The sequence below is a fragment of the Triturus cristatus genome, chromosome 9, assembly GCF_964204655.1.
Source record: "Triturus cristatus chromosome 9, aTriCri1.1, whole genome shotgun sequence".
Lineage (NCBI taxonomy): Eukaryota > Metazoa > Chordata > Amphibia > Caudata > Salamandridae > Triturus > Triturus cristatus.
In genome coordinates this window covers 60,241,061-60,255,327 of record NC_140592.1, presented here as the reverse complement: position 1 = coordinate 60,255,327, position 14,267 = coordinate 60,241,061, and the positions used below count along the sequence as shown (strand labels likewise).

The 14,267-nt window shown below is 45.1% G+C and overlaps 1 protein-coding gene across 1 annotated transcript in view; it reads left to right on the top strand.

The window, feature by feature from the left end:
- Positions 1 to 8,177: 8,177 nt before the first annotated feature.
- The window catches only part of PODXL2 (podocalyxin like 2), a 277,786-nt gene continuing 271,696 nt past the window's right edge, over positions 8,178 to 14,267 (top strand). Inside the window, exon 1 of the mRNA XM_085624405.1 lies at positions 8,178 to 8,397. Within this exon, the coding sequence (XP_085480531.1) occupies positions 8,340 to 8,397 (58 nt within the window). The 5' untranslated portion in view covers positions 8,178 to 8,339. The remainder of the gene's footprint in view (positions 8,398 to 14,267) is intronic.

Below are 14,267 nucleotides of genomic sequence, written 5' to 3'. Positions count from 1 at the left end.
CATTTGAAGTTAATGACGCCTCACTGAGGTGCTCTGCACAAGTTCTAGATCCCGTCTGAATTTTCTCCAGACTTGAAAATTACTGCTTCATTTTTTACTGCTTCAGGAACCGGGGGCATATGTGCCCAATTCAACGCATATGTTGCAGAACATGTCCTAGAGAATCACAACCTTCATGTGCACCAGTACTGGCATGGAAAGCTATGTCATTGGCCAGAGTTGGGAATTGTGTACTGGCTGTTTTGGCATTGCCTGTCTCAAGTGCCAATGTTGAGAGGGCCTTTTCACAGATAAATGTTTACATAGAAAGGAAAGAGCAAACGCGCATTACCACAGACTCACTAAAGAAGTATTGCATGGTGTACTATAATAAGTTTGATTTGTAAAAATGTATTTGGACCTCATATACCCTGTACCACACTGTCTATACACATGCACTATACCCTGTACACACACTGTCTATACACATGCACTATCAGTGCAGAAAGCAAGCAATAATTAAAAGCAAAACATTCCATAAACACTGGAAAAACACTGTTTTTATTGTTTTTAAAGGCACGAAAAAGTGTAACCACTCATAACAACTGTTTTTAGGGTATTGAAAACACTGAAAAACCCCCACCAGAATTTACCAAGAATAGAAACTGAAAACAGGAATGCCTATTTATAGATTTAAAGGCAGGCCTGTTCATTAACGAGAGGCAGCTAAGCATGGCTGTACCTGTAGATGGCACCAGAGACTGCTGTGTTTTCCTCTTTCCTTGGAGGATGCTATTTTTAGGTCTTTGGTACAGGCTGCTTTTAGCTGTCTGTTGTTGAACACCTATGGTGGATAATACCAACACTTACAGTGGGCTTGGTTGGCTTTGTTGTCAATCTCAATACTTTATTCTTATTTGATCGCTTCATTTCTCCTTGTGTTAGTCCCGCCCCCGGAGAATAGCTTTGTTACCATTCTTTTGATTGGATGACTTGTGTCCTTCCATGGCTCCCTAGTGAACTACTTTTTGTTTCAGCACTCCCTGGAAGCAAATGACTTTCCTTCAGGGGCGTAACACAGGCCCCCGCAGCCCCTGTGTTGCGGGTGGGCCCCAAGCTTCAGAGGGCCCCCTCAGCACAGCACTCTGGCTGCAGGGCTCCTGATTGAGCCCGGAGGGGGTCCCCCCAGGTGCCCTGAAGGGAGGCCCCCCTCAAGGTTCGTTATGCCAGTGCTTTCCTTGTTTTCTTCCCTTCTAACAGGCTTTTTAACTCCATGGTTTCTACATCCATAGCAATGCAGACAATAAGTAGAGGCCTAAATTCATTTCCGCTGGACCACCAAAAAGTAAAATATATATATTTTTAATTATAAGAACTTTGGTCGTGCTGCCTAAATTCATGTCCAGAAAAACAGTTGATGGACAGAATGCAGAACAATGTCATACATTCACCCCAGTACAGAGATCTGGGCCTAAATCCATCGTTTTTTTGCTCACCATGCCGTTCCAGTTTGAACCCAGCCATATGCAAATCAGTCTTGACCCTGTGCCTCATGGGAACAGTCCAGCCCGAACTGCCAAGCCAGGTCCTCCCTGTACTGGAAACAAGCATCCTAGGACCGGTTTCAGGGTTTCACCCCTCTTCAGCCAGGATAGCTTGATTCCAGTGGCATGGAGAGCACGGGACTCACGTCTGAGCATACCCGTCCCACTCAGGGTGACAAATGCAAAAACAACAGTTGATGGACAGAATGCAGAACAATGTCATACATTCACCCCAGTACAGAGATCTGGGCCTAAATCCATCGTTTTTTTGCTCACCATGCCTAAATTCATGTCAGCTGCAATCCGAAGATATATTTCCTGTTAAGCATTATTTAACAGCACAATTCACAGCTCTTCAAAGTCAGGCCAGGTAATGTCTTCTTTTCTTACATCACCATCAGGCGGCCAAACGCGCTCTCGTTTTGTTCATTTCTCTTGATAGCAGTGAAGCGTGGCGTGTTTTCATTTTAAACGCATTCCAGCTGTAATTGTGCGCTCTGATTTCATTTCAGCTGCCGGGAAGCATCTCTACTGGTAACAGGATTAAATGCGTCTTCCCTCAGTGCTGTTTATTGCTTCATGGAAGACACGTTCCTTATTTGGGATTATTGTCATCTTTGTTTACTTTCTCTGAGTCCGTTTTTTAAATATTTTTGCCCTGTTTTCTTTTTTCTCTTCTTACCAGCTGCACTATAACCTTGACCCTGAACCCAACAGTTAACAGAAAAAAACACCTTTTCACGCCTGTACATTGCTCTGTAAGGCTACATGCGAGTCCTGCTTTCACCTCGCCCAAACATGACACGTTTTCGGTTCTAACAATAAATCCGCAGACGAGACTTTTTCCCCCGTCGCTGAACAGTGGCCCAGACCTGCCCCTGCTCGTCAGCATCCGTTGCTTCTAAAAGGGTCACCTTTGAAGCTGAGCAGACACCGGAAATGACGAATGGCGCTGGTTACAGCAATTTTTGTAGCAACGCCTGTCTCTTTCTCAGGCAACATTGTGTCTGGAGCTCAAAATGTAGCCATAAAAATACAAAGTGTTTTGCACAAGAGTGTGAAATCCTGACCATTCACACTCAAAGTACCACAATTTGTTCCCAAACTCATTTTAAGCAGCATCCTGACAGGCTACTACATTGTATTACACACATAGCAAAGGGTGTAACTTCTGTGATTTAAAACATCTTCAGATATCATCATAGCACTCACTTGAGAAAAACAAGCTGTGACTGCTTCAGGACGGTTCACCTTTATTTCAGACAGTGCTGTTCCCCACAGGTGGGTAGTGAGGTGTTAGGTTTTTTGCATCTACAAGGGGCCTTGGTGTATGGCACGCAGGGCCTTGAATTTAACCCAGATATCTGCTGGGAACAGGTGGAGTGCTTTTCCCATGGATCTGATGTGTTCTTGCTTAAGCGCACTCTGGCTGTCTGGTTCTGAAGCCTTTGCAGCCTTGTGATGAGTTTATTTGAAGGCCTGAGTATTTGACATTGAAATGTTGAGGTGCACCAGAAGCAGGGCTCTTGTTTGTCTGACTCTGTGGTCAGCGTGTAGGAGAAGGGTTTATTGCAGCAGAGAGCTCTCACTGCATCACTTGAGGTGCAAAATAGAGATTGTAATCAGAGTTTCCAGATTCCTTCAATTGTAAACACCAGACTGAGGTTTACCAAGGATGGGCAAAATGCAGCCAGTAGGGAACAGTGTGTCTGAGCACTAGAATCTCAATTTTAGTGCAATTCGTGCACAGCGAGCTCTTTTCATTCATTGGAACATGTGATCCAAGCATGACATAATAGTGGTCGGATTATCTGGTTCATTTCAAGGTGGAAATGGAAGATTGCATCATAAGACTGGGGAGAGGATGTGGCCTCACGGCTACATCGTTTGACCTTGACGTTGGGGAATTGGGATCCAGTCGGATCCTGTGATTCTGGGGAATTCACGTAATTTCCTTGCGCCTAACAAAAATGAATGTGTCCGTCTGTAACGCAACTGGTGCTCATGTAAAGCGCTCTGATAACTTTGGGTCATGTTTGCGCTATATACAACTCCGGAAAAAAACAACTTTTGGAAGTTCACCTGCCACTTTTCTAGGATCTGTGGCTGATGCTGAACACAGACACTGATAAGTTGATATGAGAGGGATGATGCTTGAGGAACACACAACGGTCTGGTTATCAAGATGATCTGAATGGTCTTCAACCGGCTTTTGGATCGAGTTAGTGAGAAATTTGTAAAGTAGGGTAAAAAATGTCTGTTCAGAGTGCAGTTAGTTGTTTGTAGCGGAGTTGAATTGCAGATGTTGTTGTAGGCATTGAAAAGATGAAGGACTAGAAGGGTTGTCTTGTCAAAGGTAGAAGACCTCTTCCTCAAGTTGGCCAAAGTCATTGCGGTATCCCATGCAGGGCAAACTTTAGACTCCAGTTCCATATGCACTTGAAGTTGTTTCTTCGTCTCCTCACTTTACATGGGTTTGCTGTTTTTCAGGGAAGTGGAAGCTAGGTCTGTTGTAGGCCAAAATATTTGTGTCAGCCAAAAGGTTTTTAAAGAGTTGCATGTTTCTTAGGGCCAGGAATTAGGCCACCTAGATGGGAGGTGTAGGTAGCATTGGTTGCGTCCGCCACAGGTGGTGAAAGAGTGTATGAGGCATGCTGCTGTACAGCGCACCACAGAAGACTTGGAATCTTTTGTTTAGAGGACCAGCTCGAGAACAGCAGTTTCGGAAGTTGAAGAAGATTGTAGTGGACGAGGAGAGCTAGGGTAGAGCGGACTTCCAGAATGTTCGTAAGGGATACGTTGATTTTCGCAATTTTAGACTAGAACAACTCAAAGAGATGGCCAGAGTGTTCTTGAAAAATACATGGGCTAATTTTTAGGGCATCTGTGTTTAATACTTCCTGGTTGATACTGAAAATGTCCTTCACCTGATTCTGTGCTTAAAGTGTGTGAAGTAACACTTTGTGTCTCCTTAAATGCCTTTGTTTGAGCCTCTTCTGTTTTTTCCTGCTATGGAATTTGTTCTCTTGAATCTTTGCCTTGTGTGATTGCTGTTCCAGTTTAGGGAGGGCACATTTCAATTCAGCAAGTTCTCCCTTGAGCAACTTGTTGGAAAATGTGAGGTCCAGCATGGGTTTTCGGGTTTTGGTTGGAGCAAGGATGTATAGTCCAGGTAGGGCATGCCTTTTGCAAGAAGTATTATCACCACTTTGGGCATCTTTACAGTAATTAACAGATGTGTTATGATACTATGAAGCAGCAACCATAGAGTGATTTAAAGTGGCTATGTGGATCCTAACTAGACACCATAGTCTCAATTATCTTGGGCACATACCTCAAACTGGGCAAGGCTAATATCTTGCAGGTGGCATTTGCTTGAACTGGGCAATAGCATTGGCTGCACATAGCAAACAATACTACAACCATACAGTGCCTAATATGAGCAGGGGTAGGGGAGCAGGGGTGCCGGTTGAGTGTGGGGAGAGGGGACTGTGTCGGGGTTGGACCACCACTAATTTTTAGGCACGGCTCTTATTTTTCCGGATTAGATATTTTCCGAGAGCAAGAGAGGAAAAGACTCACAAAGGGGAACGAAGACGGACGAGAAAGATGGCAAAACCGTTGCAAAGGGAGAATGGAGGAAGCTGCAAAGTGAGATAATGGGAAAGGAGGTGCCAGGCAGCAGATTACGGAGGCCTGAGGTGGATTGATGATTATGCAGCCTTGGGATTCGGCACTCTAACATTTAATAGTGCCAACCACTGTCTTCTGAGCACAACCTTGGGCACTCATTCTTCTATAAATTAAGCACGGCAACTATAGACATCCACGATATATCAGGCACACCCACACTACTGATGATCCTGCACAAACAGAAAACAGATTCTGGTTTGCAACAAATGGTCAAGACCAGGGTGTGAATGTACCTGAATCCAACTCAATGGAACAATTTTATTTGTCTCAGAAGGATGAAAGTGTGATTGGCCACAGGGAATGGATGCACTATCCTTTATTGGGACTTCTTGGTACTAAACACTTTATTTTCCATTACCCAGGTCAATGGGACTAATTTCTAGGCCTGGATGGCGAAAAAACTCTGTCGTGCTCTGCGGAGTTCTGCAAGCGGCGGAGTGCGGTAAGTCACGCTGCCCGTGCTGATTTTTAGCACCGGGAGTTTATCCTGCGCTGTAAAATCAGCACAAAAGGCACCACGGGCAGCGCAAGAGTGCGTTGCTTCTTTCTGCCTCCCTAGTAGATGTTCTATTCGAGCAACAGCTTCCTCAAAATGAGGGGCAGGTTTCTCAAAGTGAGCAGTAGCGACCTGCCGCGACCACCCGCGTTAAAAAATCTCACCGGAAGGTGGTCTAGCGTGTGACTTTCCTCACTCATGTTGGCGGGCTGTGCAAGAGGAAAAACTCCACTCCGCGCCACTTAGCGGAGTTTTTTTTTCAGAACTCTAGCTGTACGCGGAGTGGACAGAAGCGTTCACAGCCTACCTACCTATAGAGCCTTCCATGATTAGCGTAGACATCAGAAGAGAAATCACTCTGAGTCATTTCATCCCCCCTACGGAGGACTCTTTTCATGAGTTAGCGCGGGAGATTTCATCAGGATCACCCTTGGACCCCCTTCCGCATAAGATCTGGAAGGAGCTCGGACCGGCCCTATTTCCAGATCTGTGGCAAATTTGCTGCCAATCTCTGAGTGAAGGCATTGTGCCAAGCAGGTGGAAACAGGCAATGGTCACCCCATTATTGAAAAAACCTTCTCTTGATCCCTCTGTGCCGGCTAATTTCCGCCCAATTTCCCTGTTGCCATTTCCAATTAAGATCTTGGAAAAATTAGTCAGCAAATCCCTGTCCAACTTTTTTGAAGAACATCTGATCCTGGACAGGGACCAGTTTGGCTTTCGGCCTGGGCATGGGACGGAAACTGCCTTGATTACCGTTCTGGACAAACTTCGAATGCGTGCCGACAGTGGATGTTCCTCTGTGTTAGTACTGTTGGACATGTCGGCAGCATTCGACACGGTTAATCACTCAGTGCTGCTGGCAAGGCTAGAAGATATGGGGGTGACAGGTCTCGCCTTGGAATGGCTACGGTCTTATTTGACGGATCGTCAACAGGCAGTGACATTAACACCTTTTGTTTCCTCCTGGACCCCGGTTCGCCATGGAGTACCTCAGGGCTCAGCTATCAGCCCTATACTCTTTAACGCCTATCTGAGACCCCTGATCCCTCTAATAAAATCTTACGGGATCGAGGTGGTTAATTATGCTGACGACATCCAGCTAATGTTCTCCCTGGAGGGAGAACATGCAGTGCCCATGAATTCCTTCCAGGCCTGCATGCAAAAAGTCTCAGAATGGCTGAGAGCCAATTCATTGCAGCTGAATGCCGGGAAAACGGAGTTACTACACTGCTGTGCAGCGAGAATGTCTAAACATCTCTTGGGTGAGTTCCGACTTTTGCCGGAAGACGCCCCGATACTGCCAGTAAAAACAGTCCGTAACCTGGGGGTTATGATGGATGAAGATCTCCAGCTGCAATCCCAGGCGAACAAGACCATAGGCACCTGTATTGCCCTACTTAGAGCTTTGCGCCAAATCCTTCCGCTCCTCCCTATTGAGACTAGATCTCTGGTGGTCCAGAGCGTGATCCTAAGTAGGCTCGATTACTGTAATTCATTGTTCTTGGGTGCCTCTCGGTACACTGTACAGGGTCTGCAAAGAATACAGTCCGCCGCAGCCAAACTGGCCTTGGGAAGACAACGTGACTCCTCAACAACACTGGCATTGAGGGACCTTCACTGGCTCCCGATCAATAAAAGGATCGAGTTTAAATCATTGGTCATGGTGTACAGAGCCCTCCATAAAATTGGTCCTCCTCCTCTGTGCGATAGATTCTCATGGTACGAACCAAAGAGACTTCTTCGGTCCACCAGCCAAAGTCTGGCAGTGGTTACCAAAGTTAAACGCACTAAGACGGGAGGCAGGGCCTTCAGTACGGCGGCAGCCCGCCTTTGGAATCAAATCCCCCAAGATCTACGCCAAGCCACATCATTGCTGAGCTTTAGGAAGAATCTTAAAACATGGCTCTTTGGTAGAGATTAGAGTGTAACATTCTTGGCACTACGGCAAACGTTCCTACTGTCTCAGGTTTTCTTCTATAGTCTCTCAGCGCCAGGATGCCCGTAGGGCGACAGACAGCGCTTTAGAAGAACTTTATACAATACAATACAATACAATACCCCATCTCATTTCATTTTATTGGCCTATAAATGGGCGGTAGTCTGAGTAAACACGCAGAAAACTGAGCTTGACCTTGGAGTGAAACAGAGTCTTTGGGTGAGACCATTAGTCCACTGAACCAAATTATTATCATTATTATTAGAAGCTTCACACCTAGTGTCTCCGGGATAGGGTCTCGCTGTAGTGCTCACGGATAGACACCAGATTGTGTCTAAGAGCTGTCAGCCAGTTGCCTTCGTGCTGCATGCATGTAGTGTTCAAAGACTGCCGCCAGAGGGCGCCCCTCGCCTTTCTCCAAAACTTGGTACCCAAATGATGCTACAGTGCTTTTAGACTGTCGACAGAGGGCGCTCCTTCCCTGACAAGCACTAGGAGCTGTGACTGCTGCATGCAGTACCTTGGAGAGGGGGAGGTCTCTGCTTTGCCTGCTGCAGCAGCAGCTCTTGCTGCTGAGACCCGAGCAGATAGATCTCGACACACATCGCAGGGGCTCGGGGGAGACAACCGATGACCCCCACGCCTCCCTGGAGAACCCTCCCCCTGATTGCAACACCTTCCAGCCTGGATGGCTGGCACCCCTGCAACCATGAACCTGCTGCCGCACATACTGCTTCTGGGCTCTGGTAGGACACTCACCTTTCCTATGTTTATTTATGTATTGGTTTTAAATCATGCTTTACTCCTGTCCGTTTTAACATAGTAGCGTAGTCTAGTCTGCCTATCCCTGACATGTATTAAATGGGGACTGGCATGAAAATTAGCCACTTTTTGTATGTAGCGCTTGCAGTCCCACATATTCACTTCTTGGCGCTGTAAATTATAGATCGGATCATTGCCCAACTCACCGGTTCTCATGTTACGAACACACGAGAAGAGTGGACAGAGTTTGCCCCGCGGGGAGTCCAGGCCGTGACTTGCAGCTTGCATGTAGGTCTTCGCTGCAGGCACGTTAGCCCACTGAGGTATCATAAATTTGGTGTTGGGAAAATATTTAATTATTTCATCTATCAGGACAGCAACATCTCGTGAGTGAATTATTGTGAGGCTGGTGAGAGACAAACCTAAACTCTGAACATCGTCAACGATGTTGAAATGGGCAGGAGTCCTCCTGACACCCCAGCACCTGCCTCCTATTGCCCTGACAGTGGTTTGTGGGGTATAAGCGCCCCCGCGAGCCGCTAGCAGATTTTATATATGCAGGGGTTCTGCACTCACTCTGATATAGAGTGCCTCCTTAGTTCTATCCTCTCCTGGGAAGGGCAGAATCTCCCCAAAATATCTGCTGAATCACTGAATGCGCAGGCTGGATAATATGCCGAGTCTTGATAAATGTACAGCCTTTCATCCTTCTGCGATAACACAAGTGGCACTGTGTTTGTAATAGCAGCACCGTGCCATTTACAGAGCGAATAGAGCAAATTGGTTATTTTATGTCCCGGGATGGGACCAAAAAGCAGGGACACATTTAGGGGGACTAAATACATTAGTAATAAAAAAAACTCCTCGCCCCCTTTACAGCACAGCTTCTGGAACGGCGGGAGACGATGAAAGACCAGACGAGAGAGAGACAGAGTATGTGAGTGAGAGATTGTGAAAGGTTTAACGTTAATGCAGGTTGTAGAGCCCGAATTCCTGCATAGCTGAATCTCAGACAGAAATATAAATGTCTAATGGGAACCTGCATTCTAAAAATTCACGCAGCAGTATTCTACAATGGGCCACGCTCAGGGCTGGTCCCAAATTGCTGCTGAGGCATGAAGTAATTCTGAGGCATTCAGACTTATTTTTACCAAATCTTTAAGATATACATGCAGCAGTGCTTAATTTGTAAAAAAAAAAAAAAAAAAAAAAAGTGCCAGTGTTCTCGTCAGGAGGCCACCGACACTTCTACTACACATTGCCCTGCTATGCTGCCAGTGATAGTAACAACACAACACCTAACCATCACACCCCTAGAAGTGTGACACTTCGGACTATTCCAGGCCCCCAAAGCTATAAGACTGGCTTGGCGGTAGATAATAGTCATCTTTAATGTATACTGAATTAATAATTGACTGTTGCTGTGATCATCTCAGGCAGTGTCACCTTGTGGCAGACTGCCACAGGCCCCGGCAGACAATTAAGTGCCTGTGCCGAGCACCGGAAACCACCGACTCAAATTAAGCATTGACATGTAGGGGGCTTATGCTCCTCCCAACGGAGTTTCCCTTTTTCCTCAGGCTATTGGACAATTTGTGTATGATTCCTCCTCCTATACAGTGCTTGCATTGCAATGCATGAGGGGCTATTTTACATCTCAAAACTCTGAAACTAGCACACTGCATCCTTTAGCTCATCCATGCATTGCACATAGAAAGCAATGTTTAGTTTTGGCTTTGTCATTGCAGCAGGCATTTTAATGTAGTCCGGACTCGTGTGTAGGGCTTTCTTTCTTTCATATTGTTCCTTCTTACTTATGTCTTTCCTATTGACTTTCCACGTATTTTCCATCTGAAGTTTCAAATATTTTTTCTGTCTCTTAGCCAGTATTCTTCCTACATCTGTTTTCATGTTAGAAAAGCTTTAACAAAGCAGATAGGGGTGCCTTTAATGAGGTGACACATACAAATAAGGGAATATATTACCAGGTACTAATATTATGAAGCTAAACCTATTGATACCATGTAATAATAGCTTCTCTTCTGAAAACACAGTTTGCCAGCCACACTGGTAAAACGCCATTGTTTTTAGAGACACTGTGGAAATGCCACAGAATGTGTAAATACTTACCCGTAAACAGGTTTCCCCCACCCTTCAGACAACCTTTTGTGCCTCCCTCTTTTAGGTGCTTGGGGTTGCTTGCCCTCGAGTTTGAAAACCACTGATATAGGCTGATGTTAAAACCTTTAAGATTGTTGCAACAAGAGAAATAGCTCTGCTGTTTAAGACAAACAACTGTAAGATTGCTTTCCTTTCTATGGTGCTATGTAAGGCCTACGTAGTGCAGATCTATTGGAAACAGCCGCAGGGGCAAGACCGACAGTCTCGCTGTGGGCGGGGCTATGAGCTTGGCAGAGTTCAGGTATAGAGCAGCTGGTGGGTACCGAAGCATCCACCTGCAGGAGGCCATGGCATAGCACTCACCCCAAACCTTTTACCTGTTGTGTTGCATTCAAAATTCAAATGTCCCAATGCCCAGTGTGTTGTAATGGGAGCCTAAGGCTGCAGATCACGAAGGCCCATCAGGGATTCATACAAGCTCATACAACCTCTTGTTTATATATACATGTATACACATATATAGGTCTCTCTCTCTCTCTCTCTCTTTTTTTCTCTCTCTCTCTCTTTCTCTCTCTCACCTCTCTCTCTCTCTCTCTCTCTCTCTCTCTATATATATATATATATATATATTTATTTATTTCACAGTGGCGGTCATCACTGTGAAGTTATATCAGGCTTGCCATAGGAGGAGCGGTTTTTGCTTTGCTAATATCTTTGACGCAGTTTAACAAATCTTTACAATACTTTCCCCTAAAAAAGTTCATCCAGCTGAACTCCTTCCTGGAAGTTTCAGAGTGATCCATAAAGTGGGGGAGCCGAGAAAACCGGGCGTCCCAAAAGAAATGTTCCCCGTGCGATTTCCATAGCCAAAATTACTGAATTGAATTACACCAATTTGACAGAAAGCTAGATCTTTACAGAGAAAGCATGCTTTTCATGATTTAATGAAAACTGTTCAGTAGTTTTTGAAAAATGAAGGCTAAAAATGTACATTTACGAATATACTAACGGTTGCACTTAAATCAAAAAATGCAGGGGTTCTGATTGGCTGAAGGGTCCTTTGGAGCAAGTGCTGTGATTGGCTAAACCCAACATGAACAGAAATTTTGCAGCGGCCATTACAGGGCTCGAGGACTTGATCCTTGTGTGTCCTGAAAATGTTTTGTAAAAAAGGACATAAGGGGACAGGGTAGGGATACCCTGACCCCCATCCCTTTGTGGGGGGTGGGGGATCAGAGGGTCACCTTTGGGTCCAAATAAAAAATTAAAAATTCTGGGGTCACATTGATCACACTAGAGTCCTGAGGGAGTCCCGCAGGCCCGGGAAAATGAATTAGAAAGAAAAATGTGGGGTGGGTGTCCGTGGGAGCTGGCCACCTGCGGGAGGTTACATGCAGGACTTGGCTGTAGGCCGTATGTGGTGCAGAGTTCAGTGCCTGTGGAGGGGTGGGGGCAGGGCTCTCCTGCAGCCAGGCTCTGAGCCAAACCCCAAGCCATTCATGGTTAAAGGCTGTGCGCGGCGGGCGTGTTGGCTGCCTACAGGTGGTTGGGTATAGTAATAAGATCTTACTTTTCTTTAAAAAATCCTTAGAAATGCGTTGAAATAAACAAATGTTAAAGTGATGCTGGAGTTAGGTATGGTAATAATATCTCATTTTACATTTCGAAATTCAGAAACTTTAGAAAGTTACTGAAAAAACAAAGTTTAAAGTGACATTATAGTTAGTTAAAAATGTCAGTGAAAATGTAACATTTTAAACTCAAAGAACCACTGAATCAATTATAGTTTACCGAGCTAACTAGACTTTCTTCCCCAACCATTCTCTGCTTATGACCTCACAGATTTCACCACTTAAGACATGTTGAATGACACCATTGATGACAACACAAATAACATCTTAAATGACATCATTGATGACACCACTGGGCATTGTGGGGGCACAAGTTCTAGTTAGCTCAGTAAACTACAACTGGTTAATTTCAGTGTTTTATTTAGTTTAAAATGTTACATTTTTATTAATATTTTCACCTAAATATAATCAAACTTTTCCTCTGTTTTTTCTGTAAGGATATATATAAATATACACACACAAACATACATACTTAAATATTTTTTTACTGAAAAAAATAAACTTAAAAGTATAGTTATGGTTACAAAACATAAAAACCACATAATTTCTCCAGTTATGGTTAAGTAACTAACTATAACTCGCGTCCCTGTCAAGCACTACCTATGACATCACATATGATATCAATTATGACATGTTAAATTACATTATTGATGATATCGCTGAGGACTTCTGAAATGGCATCTAAGATGACATCACTGATGTCTCTGCCCATGTCCTGCACCCTTTGGCTGTGAGCAGCAGGTATCGGACTCAAGGCCTGGCATCCAGGCCTCTGATTGGGCCCTGTCCTAAACCCACAGCAAGTGGCCATCTCCATCGGTCCAGGCCCTGTGACAAACCCACAGCGACGACCAAGCCACCCTGCACATGGCCTTTCCCCCTCCCTTCTTTTTCGGGCCCCAGCTTGATGGATCTGTGCTAAACTTTCCATAAAGAATCCAAAGTGGATATACTTTTTGTTTTGGAGTTTTATGCAGATTTGTCGAATGGTGCCAAAGTTCTTAAGAAAACAATAATACCTTCTCAATGCAAAGTCTGTCCTAACTGTAGGCAGCTTGGCCACTCATGAGTAGGCTAAGCACATAGTCTCAAGATCCGCTGCCTACCAATGCAGACCATGCACCTTCCTCTTTGGCACACACAGGGTAGCTTGTAAGTTCCCTGCTAGATTCTCAGCACATTTATAACAGTATGAGGACCAGAGGTGTGCTCTTTTTGTGTTGCAGCACATAACTTGCACACTGTGGACCACACACATTCCACACTCCTCACGTGACCCACACAGAATAACACCAATACAACGCACCTACCCCCTTTAAGAACCCACACAAAACAAGACCAACAAAAAAACAGAAAGAAAAACCACAACAATTATCCCAACTTAAAATCTTCAAAACGAGCCGGGATTCACTTCAACCTGCCACACCGACGCAATGCATTATTATCAACACATGATTGGTGTCTGGCAGCTTCTTCCAACACAACATCACTACTTCACAACTCCACACCACGATCCTTCCCCAACATGTACCCACTGCACTCCTCCTCAGTAGCCACTTCTCCACCAGGAACACCATTCCGCCCGTTACACAAACTTAACTTGCAAAAATTCTATCTCCTTCCATCTTCCATCTTCCAGCTCCACTGCACTACCCAACACCTTCCGCACTCTCAAAGGCCCTGACCAGGCAACTTCACCCTTCAACACCCTTCTAGGATTCCTTACACATACCATCTGACCCACTTTAACAACAGGCCAATGGTAATTACCACCACGTGAATGAACAGTACGCTCCTGGAACGCCTTAACTCTAGATTTAATGTCCTCATCACGTACATTCTCACTAGACTTCATTCTAGAGTTCCTTCTCCTCAACCACCATGGAACCAACACTGTTGAAGGTTTCTTCCCCCTTAGCACTTCGAAGGGTGTTTTACCGGTCACAGAATAGGGAGTAAGTCAATAAGCCAAAAGTCTCTCTTGCAAAGCCTTCCTCCAAGGTAATCCTGCACTCAAAACCAACTGAATTGCTTCCTTAACCACTCTGTTGAAGTGCTCCATCTGGCCATTCCCTTCAGGATGATATAACGACGACCTCACA